The sequence below is a fragment of the Fusarium graminearum genome, chromosome 1 (assembly GCF_000240135.3).
Source record: "Fusarium graminearum PH-1 chromosome 1, whole genome shotgun sequence".
Lineage (NCBI taxonomy): Eukaryota > Fungi > Ascomycota > Sordariomycetes > Hypocreales > Nectriaceae > Fusarium > Fusarium graminearum.
In genome coordinates, this window is record NC_026474.1 from 10,661,605 (window position 1) to 10,678,909 (window position 17,305).

The following is a 17,305-nucleotide window of genomic DNA, read 5'->3' on the forward strand; positions in this document are numbered from 1 at the left end:
AAACAGAAGGCACGAGATATGAGTGGAATGCATCATGAAATGCACGTCATGATAGAGAGGAGGGAGTGGTGATGATGAGGAGTTGTTATGCCACGATAGACATGAGGGATGGTAAAGGCACAAAAGGACTGCGATTCCCCGATGAATACACTCAAGACAAGATAAGAACAAAGACTAGAATTGAAAGAACAAGCTCACGAAGCAATTCACTTTGTCAATATCACTTTATCCTCGCGGCAGTGTTTTCTCCGTTCGCTGATATGCCCCATTGCAACAGAACCGACGGTTTGGTCTATATCTGTCCCAACTTCCGGCACTATTATAAGAAACCGCAACCCTGTCGGCTGAAACATTTGCTAGCATTGTTTATAAAAGTATCACTGTATTTGTCGCTTTATGTTTCGTGGATATCAGATATCCCGTGCGGTTTCTACGTCTGCCTCGGAAGATGATGAGAAGACCCGATTACAAAGAGATTTCCCGCATCCTAGATACCGAGGGTCGAAACATTCCGCTTTGACAATTTTCAAGCCCCTGTTTGTTCTACGGCGTAACTGGAGAGTTTCAGGCTTCACGATAGTTGCATGGTTCCTGGGGATTCTCGGCAGCTTCAGCCGCTCATGGATTCATTCCGCGACCCGCTGAGTCATCGAATCGGTTGGCTTCCGTAGCTCAGTTGGTTAGAGCGTCGTACTAATACTTCAATCTGAATATTCAGTAATGCGAAGGTCTCAGGTTCAAGCCCTGGCGGGAGCAATCCCAATTGCCTTCTGATTCGTCTTTTTGCTATCTGTAGAAACTTGACATTGAGCAGGGTGATGGAGGTGGCGAGAACCTTTTTGATGGGTGGACAGGTGACTTGAAACAAAAAGGCAATACCTCTGTATAGAAACTCTAGTTGCAGGGTAACTTTACTTAATGATATGTGATAAATGCAAACAAGATTGAATTCGGTCAAATAGATAGATTACTTCTGGTGGCACTTCAAATGCCGACCATCAACTATTAACTCACATTCTAATCCGATTTGTTGAATCAATGGCTTATTCCTCTTCATGGTTCTGGCGTAACCGCGGCGGCGGCTGCAAGTCTAAGACAAGCGAATCACGAGAACAGCTCTAGACTGTTCGGTTGCACGCAGATCGCATGGCGCTAACAACAAAGCAGCAAACAAAAGCTCTTGGTAAGCGCCGTATATCTAATGATGGTTGCACACATGCAAGTGAACGCACATTGAGTGGTATCGCCGCCATGTTTGCTATAAGTCATCAATTATTGGCTGCTGCGCCGTTGTGAAGCGCGTAAGAGGCGCCTGACGACTGACGATATTGGTCATGCTAGACGCGTTAGCTTGCTTGCTGCAAGGAAGGAAACTCTACTTTCTTCACCGCATCAAGGTCCGAGAGCATCCTGTAAGTTTCAGGGAATGCGCCACTAAAGGAGTTGACGATGTTGGTTGAGAGAACAAAGAGAGAGGTTATACGGTTGTTGTTGTTGTTGACACTGTTCTGCCCAATGGAAGGGCTTGGTGTTTCTAACTTTGATACACATATATGTATACACAAAACTTACGTGCCACAAAGAGACATTGGATTCTGTACTCTGACATGATACAGGAACCAACACGATATTCCCATTCCATCCAAGCCTCAGGGTATCAGAAAAATTGACCGCTGGGAGCATAAGAGATAAAATTATTAGGACATCTTATGGCACTTAGACTAAGCTCCTTAGACTACTTATTTTTATACCCTAAGACTTAGGAGGCCAACTTTTCTGCTACCCACTAGCCAAGATATCTCCGTGCACGCACACTCGCCAAGTGGAACGAGGGGGCAAGCAAGACAGACATGTCTCTGATAATTAAAACACGGCTAGTGTCAAGGAACGGGGCGGGTAGTCAATAATAACCTGAGCTTAGTGCACTATTTGGTTCTTGCTCCTGTCTCGTAAAGCCTCCTCTCTGGTACTATCTATCATCCGTCAAGCTTTATTCATTAGTTTACAGACGGTTCTTAGGGCTCAGACGTCCGAGATTAGACACTGATTTTAAGTTAAAAAAAAAAGGTTTCTTTGTGTGCGTGTTACTATTGTATGCAGGTGCATTTTTTAGTTGCAGCATGACCCTCGTTCGCTTGTCAACTGTCCTTGATTTGGTGGCTACGGTAGTAGCAGGTACTTGTATCCGTAGTAGTGTTTCGTTTCTCAATGGCTTCTGTCGATAATTACAAGGGTCCACGATGCAAATCTATCAAAGCTCATTCCAAAAAGCTACGCCACGTCTTGTTCTCCTAAGAGCTGCAGGTTACTAGAACAGAATAATGGAGAAGGAAAATAAGCCACCGAATTACTCATAATAAAAGAACACGTACTTGTCCGTTGGAAAGATGAAGATTTCTAATTTAGTACATAAGCCAACTACCCAGGTACCAAAGTCTTTAGGCAGTAGACAGGGACCGAGGTCGGTTCGCCTGAGAAATAGGTAGAGCGCGTTACTTTTCCTTGGGCACGTGTCGCATTGGGGATCCTCATGCTCCCTAATGATGATCTGGACAGAACAGGACATGGTTAAAGACCGATGGACTGAAATGGGAAAAAACGGACAAGGAGGCCCGCGACGATGAAACATTCAACGTGGGGAAAGAATACGAATCGAGTAGTCCCGACAAGGGGGGCCTTGAAGCATGAAAGAAAAGCTGCCGATGCCGAACAAAGATGAGCTCAAGTTCAAACAAGGAGGAAATATCATGCTACACGGCTGTAACTCAGCAGCTCAGCTTTGCACCAAAAAGACGGGACGGCGGGAGCTCCGTTCCCTCCAGTTGGAGGACCCTGTATTTGACTAGCTAATTGCCAGTAACTGTCTTGTGCAGCTGGAGTTCCGTCTCTACTAACGGCAAAGGCTAGCGGTGACCCCGATGTCAAACAGAGTATACGATGTTGTATCGAATCTGGGCAAAAAGCTGAGGACAACGTCAAGGAACAAGCAGTAACAGATTGATGAGCCCCGGCCATGACGACAAAAAAGCAATCAAAGACATGCTTTGCATGGACGTAGCCCACAGCGGGCGATCCGTGACAGGGTTCGAATTTGACACTGACATTGACATTGTCAATTGGCATGCCAAGTGCAAGGCAGGGTCGTTGCGCAACTATCGTCGTTTCTCACTGGGATCAGTTAATTGCGACTGGCACTCATCCTTGACTCTGCTGACATGTTGTCAAGACTCGATTCATTCCTCCATTACAATAAAATATATCCGTAAATAAGAGAAATGCCTTGTTGGTGGCTGTTGTCATCTCCGATGTCTCGCTAGAGTAGCTACCATCACAGTTGTTTCGTTTATGGGGTCAGTGTGATGCCTGTACTCTGCAAGCTAGGTACTGACAATTCACGAATCCTATAACAACGTGTCACGCTCTCTTTGAACATGGGCTGCCCGATATAGCAACAGATTAAAGACAAGATTAACCAACAGCACCACCATCAACAATAAAGAAGAGGCACAGCACAGCACACACAAAGAAAGCAAAACTCACTTGCAGAAAAATGAACGCCGATCAGGCCGTTACAAAAACAGACAAGGATTCCATCTTCCCATCACATCCGATGCTTCAATCCCCTGAAAGGCCTCGTGTGATTGGCGGCATCAGACGCCAAAACACCGCCTCGAGACTGTGCCCCCTGGTTTCTAACCCCTTGAAGGGCTGCCTCATGTCGGTCGCGGCGCCCGCAGGCGTCTCTGATTGGAGATGATGAACCCATCGAGGACCCCTGTCGCTTGCATGTAAGCTCCAGGGGGCGTCCTTTTTTCTCTCTTTCCTTTCCTTCTGTAGCTTCGGCCGGCCGGACAGCAGCAGTGAGAGAGTTGGTGTTGGTGAGTTGGCCATTCGCTATCCACTGAAAGGAGGTCCTTGCCAGGTCCTTACTGGACTGTCACGCGCTATCTTTGCCAGAGACTACTGCGCGACCAAGTTAGTATTTTCAGGTGATATTTCGAGACACTATTGGCCACCGGTCCACGAGAGGAGACATCGCCTCCCAACTTTCGTCCAGCTCGACTCGACAACTCGAGGTTTATTAAAATTCGCATCGTATTCGAATGGTCTCCTTTTTTTTGTTGATATTTATGCGCGCGTACTGGTCCTCTTTTGCTTTATCGTACCCTAATTGTAAACACGTATTTCCTTGTTCGTATCTTGTAAGCGAATGTTTGATGGGGACAACTTCGTCATCAATTAAGCCTATGGTGAGTCAGTGCCCGCAAACACATGGATTCAACAGCAGCCGAGCCCTTTCCATCAAAGAAATCCATGTTCCCCAGGCATAAATGAGGTGATCAAAGTTAGCTCGATCTCGTACTGTGTTCAGGCACTGTCGGTACCAGCCCAAACAAGTGCCCCCTTGTCCGTTTTGGTGAGAACCCGGCTTTTTGATAGCGCGTTGACCATCAGCAAGTGATAGCCCTGTCGTATTCTCATTCCATCCATCCAGCTGGATCCTTACATACTTGCCGGGCGTCTCTCATATTATCATTGCTATTATTGCTTTCCTCGTTCTGGGAGGCGAGGGGGAGTGGGAGGAGGGTATGAGTCGATGTGGAAATGGACGTCGTACTGGGCTCGAAAATGCTGGCACGCATTTTCACTGGCCCAGATAGCCCATAATCTGCTGTGACGCACTGTATGTTGTCTGCCCATTCAGAAGCTCTGAATCAGAGAGCCTTTGAAACGAACGCTTAAGGCGGTGGGATGTGGGCAGGTACCGAGTAGGCCCGGCTACAGTAAGCGTGTGTAGGGATATACTGTATGCTTGCCGGCATAATTGAGCCACTGTACAGTATCAGTACCAGTATCAGCGAGCGTCGACCGGTCAAGCATCGCCTCCGTTCCTTCCTAAGTTAAGTTGCCTGCGCATTCTAATGCTAATGCTAATGCTAATGTTAGCCTGCTGGACGCCCACTCAAGCCACTGCCCTGTCGCCTGGGCTGTCTGATTTTCCCCAGCACACCCGCCCGCCAAGCCGTTCCCACATTTCCTTTCCCACACCTGCTCCTGCTCGTTCGGTTCGTGCTTTCCATTTGACACTTGCTCGCGCGCCTTCTTCGTCCTCCACTCCTACCTTCCGTCCTCTCTTCTAGACTTAAACTCCACCACTTCCTTTTTTTCCTCCTTCCTCCCCTTCGTCCACTATTTTGCGCCCTTCCTTCTTTCAACACTCTCCTCTTCCTCTTCCTCTTTCCATCCTCCTCTCTTTCCTGCGTCGCTTCGGTTGCACCGCCTCGCCTCGCATCTGCAAAGCTCCTCTCGAGAATTCTCCCCCCGCGTCCGCGTCTGCGAATCAATCTTCAACTCTGCCCAACCAAAAAAACACTTACTCCATTCTGCCGCACGCATTCGCTCTCGCCCACCCGCTTGCCCGCTTTCGCACCACAAAAAAAGCCAACGCACGACAATCGGAAATTTGTGAAGGAACAAAGATCAAATCCATTTTTTGAGGTTCTGGAAGGCGCATCTACTGGTGATACCTGCAAACCCATTTTAATCTCTGTATTATTCTTTCGTCGATTCTTGCCTTATCGCCTATTCCACCTACGGTCTACCGATACCCATCACCACAGCTTAATCTCGACACTTCCGTCATTGTCATCAAACCAAGACTGCGAAACAGATCTTCCACTCACAGAGAATAATCGAAAAAGACTCAAAATTTCAAACCCAAAAAAAATCAAGAGGAGGCTACGATAGAAGGTAATATCTGGACTATTCACATCTGGATAGGCATCGCTTGAACGACGCTGTCTCACTGAAATTGTCTCAGAGAGACAAGCCAGCTGGTGCTCGCGCTTCCAAGTCGTGTTGATCACTCGACTCGCCGCCTGAGCGTGAATTAACATCTCATTCACAAGGTCCTGGTACACATCGTCACCTGACCACGGTCTACGTTGCTGCTTGCTTCTTTTGACCCTGCTCAACGACTTTTCGTCGATCGCACTTTGCATCGCCCTTCATTCATCGTTCACCTGTTTGTTCCATCGAATACTCTGGACCTTAATATTTGACAAGCTTCCAACTTGTCATCTGTCTCTCTCTCGACTTTTCACTTGGCTCTCGAAACCTGCAGCTTCTTGGATTTGCGTATTTTGGCCTCCACCAACGCAACATCTTCAATCGGCATACGTTCTGTATCGATTACCAACCCGGAATTCTCAACTCTGTCGATTTCATCGGTATACCCGTATAATTTGTTCGGCTTGATTTCAACAAACCATATTTTCTAATCCAACCGACTACTTCCTTGCACGCAAGACCTAGTCGTACCACGTTCTCTGTCTTTTCTTTATCTATCAAATCTCTAGATTTACAATTCCCGCTTTGAGCAACAGACACAGGCGGTCTTGCTCAAAATGTCTTCCAACAGTTTCGCTCCCAACGGCCTTCCCATGCCCAGTGGCGGACTAGCTGCTCGACGTGGCAGCCAAAACCCCAAGCCTCTCGCGGTTGATGTTATCAGCCAACCCCAGGACAGGGACTCTGGTGTCCCCACCCCTCGCACTAGCCGTTCCCACCTTCTTGCTGGTCTTAGGACCGCTCCCAAGTCCGCTACTGCTGCCTCGTTCGGCCCTCAGTCTCCTACGACCGGTCCTCAGCAGCAGTATGCCCGGAACTCCATGGCTGGAAATGCCTATGGCATGGGCCAGGACAAGACTTACAACGCTCCTAAGACGGCTCACCCGTATGGTTCTCAAAGCAACTACAACCAGTCGGTAAACCAGCAGTACACTTTTGACCAGATCCTGTCGCCTCCTGAGCTCTCGGAAGAGCATGACCCAAACTTGTACAGCCAGCTTCTGGCCACCAATCTTTATCTTGCTCAGCAGCAGCAGCGCCTCCAACAGCAGCTCATGACCGTGCAGAATGCGGCTCAGCAGTTCCAGCAACTCAACCTCAACAACCCCCAGCTCATTCAACAGCAGCATGCCCTGTACGAGCAGCAGCAGCAACTCCAAACCATGCAACAGCAGATTCAGCTTCGAGCTGCTCTCAGCCAACAGCAGCAGCAGCAGCACCAAGCTCAACAACAGCAACAGCAGGTTTACTACTTCAACCCCGTGACCAACGAGTACTTCCTCCCTACCCAGCAGCAACAGCAGCAGGTTCAGGCCACACAGCTTTACAACGAGCAGCCCTCCACCCCCGGTTTCAGTGGTTTCCAGCAACACCTCCAGCAACACCACCAAGGCACACCCTCGGTGCAGGTTTCGCCTCCCACTGAATCGCAGCCCTTCTCGTTCCGCAGCAACTCACCTCCTAAGCGCTATGAGTCTCCTACGGAAGTGGCCCCTCTTCCTCCTCCCTCGGCCAATGCTTTCCGCCGTGGACACAAGAAGGCCTCTTCTCTCGCTCCTGTCAACAGTGCCATTGCCGCTGCTATGGCGTCTGACGCCGCTCCCAAGTCTGCTGGACCCAAGACCTCTACTTTCCCCATGACCCCTATGACTGGTGGATATGGACCTGGTCAGGCTCGTGCCGGAGAGCACCCTATTCGCCAACCCCGTGGTCCTCCTTCTCTAGACGAACTCAAGCAGAAGCCCACTGCGAAGTATGAGGGAAGCAAGAACTTTTCTGCTCGCACGCGCCGCTCTGCTGTTTCCAACCTTGTCCGTGCTGGTCTAGAGCGCCGCAAGGGCACTGGTAGTTCTTGTGGCAGCATGAGCCCAGTTTCCGAGACTGCCGAAGAGTCATCGACTCCTATTACTGACAACGAGTCTGACTCTGGTCGCAGTGGATCTGGCAGCCTCGCAGGGGATATGGAATGCCCTAGCTCACGCACATCTGCCAGTGGAAGCTGGGGTGCTATCGGCTCTGACCGTCCTAGCTCGCGCCAGAAGACACGCAAGAGCGTCGATAGCATCGACAGTGTCAGCTCCAACGGTGAGAGTGAGACCAACTCTTTCGCTGATGTGTTCAAGAACGGCGCTCTGCGAGCTGCCAAGGCACAAGATTCGGCCGAAAACCAGCGCAAGGCACACAGGCGGGTATTCACTAAGAGCACACCTTCTGCTTAAAGGCGATGCCTCGACTTGGAACCTTTCTCACTGTCACGATTTACGCGCTCGGACTTTTCATTCTGTACACATGACTGCTCGGACTGGGCTGCATTTTGATGGTTGTCGTTTAGTCTTTTTCTGATCACCACGGGAGTCTTGTTACCATCTGCATGGGAGGTGGATGAAACATGTTTTCTTTGTCTTTTGCGAACTCTTACTATTACAGAAGTTTATAATTCGCTTCACAGTCTCTCCTTTAGACTTTTCTACTTCGTCATGACATTGGGGGGAATCGCCCGGGGATAATCTTGTCTCAGCCTGGATGGACGAATGGGTTACTTGGGGGGTTGATGAGGAATCTTTATACCAATGAGGATGAGAAGCATCACCGGGAAACAAGTCTGGCCTGAAAACCTCTGTGAGGCAGTTAGCCAGCCCCTGATGTGGTTTACGGCCGGTGTTCCTACGGGAATAGTATTTCGGCAAATTTGACATTTGCTTTCGTTGCATTCGTTATGGTATCTCTTAATGCCTTTCTCTACCGCTGGTTGCAGATTCGCCGGACCGGTCAAGAGATGGGCAGATTTATAGATAGTTTACAATGGCACAATCACAATTTGAAAGCCACAACAAGCTTGATCAATGTCCTTTGGTAATGTCTAAATATTCGTCTTGTGATGTCCAACATGTCTGTGAACGATGTCATGACCAGCTACGTTCCACTTGGACGTTGTTCTCGTTGTGTACTTTTGTTCCAATACCTCGAGCTCCATTCTTGGATCATTTATCTTGTGCAGCCCCAAGCTCATGCAGCAGTCATGTCATGTAGTCTCTGCCTTTCTCGTTACAAATCTCGTGGCTCAAGTTTGCAGATTCCGAGGAAATTCAACAAACAAATCTGGACGGCTTCCGTAGCTCAGTTGGTTAGAGCGTCGTACTAATACTTCAATCTGAATATTCAGTGATGCGAAGGTCTCAGGTTCAAGCCCTGGCGGGAGCAATCCCAATTGCCCTCCAGATTCTTTTTTTGCGCCTGACAACTATTGTAACGTTGACCTTTTTTTCTTTTGCCGTGCCTTTCTTTGTGTTATGATGGTGTTGCTGGTTGGGCTGTGTCGAGGAGGGGATTGATACATGAAGAGTCACTTCTGCGCCAACCCTTCGTTAGAGTAAGTAAGGGCCCTGGGCCATCGTAAGAAACTGTGCTGATAGTAAATGAACGCAAACATCGTATTGTATTTACACGGGCAGGTTGTCACCGGCTCCTTGTACAAGCTGTCTTGTTCTACCTCAGGAGACAGTTATCAACAGCATCCTCTGGAATATTCATGGAGATACTGGCTAAAGCCGCTGTCTTCTCAACTCCAAGGATGATTAGTAAACAGTTTATCCTATACGAGAGCTTACTCTCAGGTTATCCGTTCTTATACACTAAACGTACGAGTTCACTCCCCTTGGACCAGCAAGCATGGAACTCAGGGTACTATAACAAGACCATCTATAGGACGATGTCAACTCAATGTACCTACCCACCAGTTCTTTGTACCTGTTCATCCCCACGTGGCTTGACATAGCTGCTGATGAAGTCATGCCCGAAACAATGTGAGCCCCCCTAGCAAGATACAGACAGCACCGACCCAACAAGAAGCAGGCCTCAATGCATCACACGCAAGTAATCATCGTTCCAGAAGCCACCAAACCAATGAAACACCACCTGAAATTAAGAAACCCGTTGAAAAGTATGCATGTCGTATAACTAGTAGCAACAAACTGCAAGTGTCCATACTGGAATCTACTAGCTTCCTCAAGACGACATTGGTCGAAAGGTAAAGCCCTACCAATCATAATACTCACATTAGATATGCAGAAGCTTTAAGCTAGAAGATATCCCAAAGAGGAATCAACTTTCGAGAAAACGATAAAAAAAAAAGCCATTGACATCCCTTCTTCCAAGTTGAATTCTGCAGCCAAACTTGGAATACAGAACGCCATGATATAGTGGTCTCGAATCACCAACTTTGAAATGCGCATAGGATGCATGTAGAATGCGTCATGCACTGAACCAAAGTTCCTTTTGTAACCTGGTCAGTTATGCTTTACTTTCGTTCGATGTGCTTCCCTTGATGGAGAGGCACGTCAACGACGGCATGGTCATATAATGGGCCTTGGTATTATTCCCCGCAGATGAAATGTGGTTCTGGTTTCTTGATAATCTGACTGTCAGGGACTAGTAGATACCCTTGAGCCAAGCATCAAATAGCTTTCGTCTGATCGTATTTCCCCTTCCTGTCTAGTCCACGAATCCTTTGAGAGTATTATCCCCGTTCAACATCCACTATCAGCCCTACGCAAAATCCGTCTCTCGTCATGAAAAGCACATGTGCCCCCCTCTTCTCTTGGAGCTCCTCGCATCCAGCACACACGTCCGTGATCACCCGCTCACCGCACAAGATCCCTGGGAGTGTTATTCCTTCTCATCTCACGTAAGATGTTTAAATTGCCCGTTCTACAAGGGTACAACAAAGACGAAAGCGCTGTTGCCGCACCTTCATGCTCCTGCTCAAGACGGAGGGAGAGAAAGCTTACCAGGCCTGTCCTTGCCCTTGGATGCGGAGTAGCATAGTATCTATCATAGGTAGGCAGGCCAAGAAACTCGGCTCACATCGCCGATCGGTGTGTTGAGTAAGCTTGGGAACGGGTAATCAACTAAAATCGGTAAAAGGTGTATAAGTCGTTGGCCAACATGTCCGTCCTAGACCTGACCTGCATGGGTGGATGACGCGCGAGCTCGCGTTCTTGTTGTTTCACAGATGCAGCCCTCTGGAGGATCTCCTGGATTGTTTCTGAATGCGGCGACCTCTTTCGGGCGTCGGACTTCTTTCTTCTGGGTCATGTCAGGTGCTTAGTCCTACGATAAGCACTTGCAAGGGATGACCTTGGGGCAGGCTCCTCTGTAAGGCTGACGAGAGCCGAGTGCTCATAGCTCCGTGATTTGAAACTTGTGATATGGCATTGAGAAGGCTTACATGTTAGCAACCGCGAAAGTGTCCGCGACGGTACCATAATGGTCCGGTTGGAAGCACTTTGGTGATGGTTCAAGGATTGAGACCCTAGGTATATCATGTGGGGCTCGGGCAAGCTGATGCTGAAGGACTAGAAGTAGGGATGAAGGAGAATGTTACCGAACGGTGGCACAATGTGGTACGGTAACTTGTAGTGTGAGGAATTTGGTCATAATATCATCAATCCAAAATCTAAACATTGACAGGAATGGCTTGTGGAACAAACCCCCACAGCCATGATTCCCTGACCCAGTAACAAACGAAGTAGACAAGTCCTCAAGGGACATATTACACTGAAAATGCATCAAAACAGATATCCAACCAACAAGACGGAATGAGATAATGTACTGCGCCCAGAATCCAAAGGTACATATGCTGTTGAAGTAAGACAAGAGGAAATTTTGCCCAGAAGCGTGGCCATTGAACCACATCCACCTCTAATATCAAGTCGTAAACGGTCGTTACACATGGATCCCTATGCCGGATCATAAGTGCCAATCATATCTAGTCAGCCATAAACTGACAGTGGTGCACCATGGTCGTTCCGAAACTGTTCAACCTGTCATCGCATTTCCTCTGGCCGGACCGTTGCTCCGTAGAAACCACCACCGTGATTCCCGCCCGAGGCTGCACAAGCAAGGCAAACTCCGCCTCCATAGACACGCGTATGTCTTGTCCAGCCGGAGCCTTCGTTATCAAGAACACCAATGATCTCGCCCTGGACGCCGATCTCCGTGGTTCCTGCGTTTGGTGGGGCCGGTGGTAAAAACGGGCTTGTAGGTGGGTAGGAGCTGGGCGACAAGACAAGATCGGCAGCATCTGATATGTCCTGAGATGACTGCGAAACAGGAACCCCGATAGGAAGAGTTTTGTTGTATGAGCGTCGGCGGGTGACAGAGGCTGTTCCCGAGTTGGGAGGAAGGACAGCGTCGGCAGTTGACGACATGTAATCAGGGTTTGGCTGACGGATGAAACTATCGTCGCCTGGCCGGGGACGGTCTTCAAAAGTGAAAACAGCTGTGCTCAACTCAGGAGGTGTCAGAGGTGGTGCCGGAGGTGGTCGCGATAAGATGTGTCTGGACATAGCATTGTCTGCACTTTGCCAGTTGGGGTCGATGACCAAGTTCCTCTGTGCAGAGCTGACTTGTAAACCACTTTCCACATCGATATCTTGTCGATGCCCCAGCGGTGTGTTGTCCTTCTCATCCATTGTCCAGATAGGCCGCGACTGCAATAGTCGTCGAGGCTGTGAGAACGACGAGAGAATAGATCTAGCAGGAAGGTTTTGTTGATCCAAGCCGCGCATTTGTCGCAACCATAAGTACAGCTGTAAAACGCAAAAACGTGCGATTACAGCAACGGCAAAGATAGCTAGGCCAGCTTGAAGAGTCTCTAGAGAGGGAGACGACTTATTCAAGTAGTTGCTGGTAGCAGACGCCGTCGAGGTGGTGTCAGGTGTAAGTTGTGTTACACCTCGATTAGTTACGGGCATGGTGCGCCGTTTAAGTTAGTGATTGATCGATATGTTCGCGGAAACTTAATTTTGGCGCCGCCGGTGTCCTTGGCGGGGCTCTCGAGGTCACTCTACTCCCTGCGGTCAGACTGTGACTTCCTGGGGTTATGCTTGCCCGTTGCGTTGACAATCCTCGTCTGGTTTGGTAGGGCGGAGCAGACAGTGTCGACAAGAAGGCTGGGCTAACAGACAGGGTTGTTTGGTGGCCTCGGACTCTCTTGATCCAAGTTTATCCTCCCGGTACCGCGGTTAAGGGCGCTTGCTCAGTAAGACGAAACGACTTTCGTTTGATGACAAGCGGCGCGTGAGTAAGCGTTGTGCGCCTCAAGATGCCTTGGTGGTGGCTTGTATCAGATAGTTGGTTGATATATTATCTTGTCGCTATGCCGATCACGAAATGTTGTCCACCACGAAACTCGCGCGAAGTACTCAATGGAGCCGGTAAAGCCGATTTAGATCAGCAGAATGTTGTCAGATGATCTTCCGACAATACGAAAATGGTTGGCAGAGCGAGCTATCAGGGTCGTCAAAGTGGTGCTGGGGTTGCGACAGAGTAGATGAAGCGCAAGTCGAGGACCTATCACTGGCAATGCAGATAGAAGAAACGAGAAGATCAAAGTACGGAAGTAATACCCTCTATCTGAGTTTGTTATCTGGTCAGGGACATAGAGTTATATATGGCATTTGTCCATGAACTGATGGGTTGGAAGCCACCAAAAACGATCAAAGCAGCAAGCCAAGCCAAGCGCATCACTTGATGACAATCAGGCCAAATACATAAGGATAATTCGACACCCATCTTCACCCACACCCTGCTTCCACAGGAGTCTGGGCTAGGGATAATAAGAAAGCGAACATGGATTCCCCTTTGGCAAAGGAGCGGAAAGAAACGCTTCAGACAGCCTCTTTCAAAATGGCAACTAATCGAGACTAGCTGTGGCTTCGGCCCCGGGACGTGGGTACGACTTCTGACGACGTTTAACTTGTAGGGGTGGTTGCTATAAGTGGAGTCCTAGGTTCTAGAGTGTTGCTGGGATTTGACAAGGTACTGGTAGAAGAAGAGGTACGGCTTCAGTCCAGGTAGCCTGGGCTCTTGAGAAGTCATGGCTGATGAAGTTTCGCCAAGGGCTACTGGCCTAACGAGCTGCTTGTTGACGGCTGTCACAACTTGCCGTGGTGAAATGAGGACTGACAAGGTTCCAGATGAAACATGAATCGGATACAGGGAGTAAGATCCTAGAGGAAGGCAATGAGATTGCAGTGACACTGAAAGCCGAGTTGGGCTGGGTTGTCTCACAAGAGCTGGACAAGGGAATTCAATGAATCGTGTGCTCGAGTCGGTGACCCTCACGTTGCAGTTGCCATGTAGTCATCGAATGGGGAACACAGCGAACAATTTGAAGGTCGCACGTACCCCTCGGGCGTATTACAAGAGTCTGCACAAGATTGAGATCCCTGTTTTCAGCCCACGACTTCCAACGAAGGCGTCAGAGGAGAAAAAGTCGCTTGGACTAGCCGGGCGTCCCTTGGCCTTGGTGCCCCACGATCGCACTGTAATCTGTTTTGAGCCCCCAAAGCGCGGGCCCTGCAGATTATTTCCTCGACCAAGCCTAATTCTGGTCAGTTTGGCGATAGAGTGACGCCGAAGAATGGGCTAAAATGAACCTTTCAGCTGAGGTGAGCTCTACTTGTAGCAACGCCACGGGCCAGAGACGGACCCTTGTCACGAGCTTGTTCCAGACAGAGGGCTCAATTCAGAGACTATTGGTCAAGTGGATGGGACAAGGTCGAGCCAGCATCCCTTTGGGTTAGACAAGGCTGCGTTAGTGGCATAAGTGCTGGGAAAGTCTCTGCAGAAAATGAATGCTTCTGCATGTATCGAACGGTTTTCTTACGATCTAAGGTAACGAAGATCGGCCTTGTCTGACACGCACTGCCGCAAAAAGATCGACAAATTTGTTGGCACTGAGATAAAGTTTCTAGAATTGGCTTTAGGATCTGTATCTTCGGGTTGAGCGGTGTGCTGCATTTCCGTAAACAACGTGTAATGGCGTCGACTATGTCCCTGCATGAGCCGCTTCAGTGCAACCTTGGGGTCAAGTATTGTGATATCCGTAAACTGCAATGGTCTTGAGGAATATGGATCCGTCTGGCTTGGTGGAAAGACGCCCTGCCCAGAGAGTCAGTGTTCAACCCATACAGCATCAAATCTTGTCCATGGAATAAACAAGCGCGCCTTGTGTATCGGGTACTGCAGCCAGCCAAAGCGTCGTGCAAGCATCACAAGAACGTCAAAGGCGGGGCAGTATGTCATTCAATTTGTCTCTGCATTCGGTGTGGAAAGTTGGAGTGTATACTATACACGGAAGAGCTATAGTAGTTACTCTTCTTGTCAAGGACTTTTGCTAGTCTGAGCGAGTCAACAGTACTGTACCGTACCTAGCGCAGCTCGAAATCCCCGACTCCTGGAGGGTCTTGGAAATATGTCTGGGCAATTCTGGAAACCTGCGTCATTTGGCGGGTGGCTTTGTCCTGGAGGGGTCCGGTTCGCCTTAGCGGATCTGATGATATGATCCTGGTTGACTCGATTATGCTTGCCGAGGTCAACGATTAATGCGTATTGCCATTGACCCTATTGAAAGGATTCATTGCGGAAGTATTGGTGGCCGGTTCGACAGGTAAGTGGATGCCACGCAGATATCGATGCCTGCCGCATGATGCGACACGGGACGGGATATTGCGGCATGCGACAGCATGTCATTGATGCTGAAGGATCTTGTTCCGGAGCAAAAAAGTACTATTAACCTCCAACCGATATTGTTGATCATTCAGTGCAGTCTCGATTGTGACGCTGGAAGGAACAGACGCAGCTGAAACTGGCATTTACGAGACACGTGATTGGATGCGCAAGAGGAAGGAGGGGGGCGCCTTCCCACTCTCGGTGTCGGGCTTGCAAGGGGCGCCTGAAACTTGACATGCACCTCCACGTACAGTTCGAGGCCACTCAGATCTTGTTTTATTTACAGAACAAAAGTGCATTACTCGGTCTACTACTGTATTATACTGCATGGTACATACAATGATACTGTTGCATATCTAGTGGGTAGCAGAAAAGTTAGCCTCCTAAGTCTTAGGTCATAAAAATAAGTAGTCTAAGAAGCATAGTCTAAGTGACCTAAGCTGCCCTAATGATTTTGTCTCTTAAACGCCCAGCGGCCAATTTTTCTGATACCCTGAGGCATATGCACGTGTCTGATATTACAGTATCTTTGTTCTATACACTGATATTGCCATGGATCATGACTACAGCGCACACATTGCATCGCCAAGTCTGTGGTTGGTTCGTATCTGAATTCCTCTACCACTTACCCAGCTCGGGCGGCTACTTCGGGGCTATATCAAAATATCTGCTAATATTGGATCATCAAGTCTCTAGCCCTTCATATCCAATAAGCCACAAACACGCGTGGTTCAGGTCGATGCAACTGCGACATGCTGCCGAGTCTGGGTCCAAGACCTACAAGTCCAATGTCTCGCTTTTCCCCTGTTGGCGTCCTAGGCCTTCTCCAGCGTCTCGGTAGCGAATCACAGACCAAAGATCAGCGTCGGCGGTAACCTTGTCCAGCTGGACCGACTACCAACACGACATGGTCTGGGCTTTGCCAAAAAAACAAGCCCGAGATGAATTTGCCATCAGTAAAAATGCAGGTGAATCGACTGTCCATTCCAAGCTGTGTTGATCAAGTCCGCAGGATATCGGACAATCAAAGCTTACCAGCCGCTCAAGGATCACAGCAATACAAGTGTGCTGACTTTCAAGGTTGCTCGCCTTCTAGAAGGCAGACTGGGGCGTCGCTTCGGCTTGTCATGGTTGCAGCGCTGCGCCTCATGCAACGCAATCTCTGTCTCAGAGACTCAACGCATCAGGTCAAAAAAGCCTCCTTTGAGGGACAATACAACATTGGGGTGTGCTTGCCATGTCACTATGGCCCACTCCTAAAAGATAGCATTTCGGAAGGGGAAAAAACCAGAATCAAGACCTCATGTGCCTGTGGCTAGTTTTCAGCCGTGATGGGATGACATTCTGCTTCCTTGGCCATAGTACGCATCAAGTAACGATCTTCAGATGTGCACTTGGTGCAGTAACGTCTGCATTGGACTTTCAACATTCTTTCTCAATTCGAGGGGTTGTCCCTAGCCATTCGACATGGGCCAACAATGCGAATGGCCTGTTGCCTTGCACAGGCTAGACAGGGCTGGTTTGCGCTACGAATACCAAGGTGGCGGTTGTTGGCCGTATCCATCTCGTTCCTGACAACATTGGTGCAGTCCACGTCGTATCCCAAGACATCGATTGCGAGTAATGTCCAAATGTTCAAGCTGCTTCTCACAGTTAGTCTCGGCAAATACCTTTATGAGCAATAGCGCCTGTTGGGCAACTTGGGTTGTCCGGAATTTGAGATTCCGTAGATCCATGTCTGCGTTTTGACATCTTGCAAACTCCGCCCTTCTGCCCCTGTTCATTCAGACCAACATGGACTAGCTGACTAGCCACTCAATTTGTCAGTGCTCGAAAATAGCAATCTACCCTGTTCAGCCTTACGAGTTGTCCCCACCGTTTTGACCCTCGTCCTTGTCAAAGGTTACATTGAATCCCAGCCAGTCGTTTGCAAAGGTCG

The 17,305-nt window shown here is 49.0% G+C and overlaps 3 protein-coding genes and 2 non-coding genes across 5 annotated transcripts; 4 read left to right on the forward strand and 1 right to left on the reverse strand.

The window, feature by feature from the left end:
• The first annotated feature begins 661 nt into the window (after positions 1-661).
• On the forward strand, positions 662-756 carry FGSG_20750. The gene has a single exon. It is a non-coding gene; the product is annotated as a tRNA-Ile (tRNA).
• A 5,651-nt stretch (positions 757-6,407) lies between these two features.
• FGSG_10382 (uncharacterized protein) lies at positions 6,408-8,663 on the forward strand (the record flags this gene model as incomplete). The annotated part of the gene is made up of 1 exon (XM_011321049.1): positions 6,408-8,663. One exon carries the CDS (start codon positions 6,408-6,410, stop codon positions 8,067-8,069), a length of 1,662 nt encoding a protein of 553 aa, XP_011319351.1. The 3' UTR covers positions 8,070-8,663.
• Positions 8,664-8,956: 293 nt separating this feature from the next.
• Positions 8,957-9,051, forward strand: FGSG_20751. Its single transcript has one exon. It is a non-coding gene; the product is annotated as a tRNA-Ile (tRNA).
• A 2,221-nt stretch (positions 9,052-11,272) lies between these two features.
• Positions 11,273-13,252, reverse strand: FGSG_10383 (uncharacterized protein). The gene has a single exon (XM_011321050.1). It carries the CDS (start codon positions 12,603-12,605, stop codon positions 11,676-11,678), a length of 930 nt encoding a protein of 309 aa, XP_011319352.1. The 5' UTR covers positions 12,606-13,252; the 3' UTR covers positions 11,273-11,675.
• Positions 13,253-16,328: 3,076 nt separating this feature from the next.
• Positions 16,329-16,685, forward strand: FGSG_13749 (uncharacterized protein; the record flags this gene model as incomplete). The annotated part of the gene is made up of 1 exon (XM_011321051.1): positions 16,329-16,685. The coding sequence occupies one exon, from the start codon at positions 16,329-16,331 to the stop codon at positions 16,683-16,685; it is 357 nt and encodes a 118-aa protein (XP_011319353.1).
• Between the last annotated feature and the right edge of the window lie 620 nt (positions 16,686-17,305).

Coding starts and splice junctions, on each gene's coding strand:
- FGSG_10383 (XM_011321050.1), bottom strand. CDS start 12,605: ATGCCCGTAACTAATCGAGGTGTAACACAACTTACACCTGACACCACC.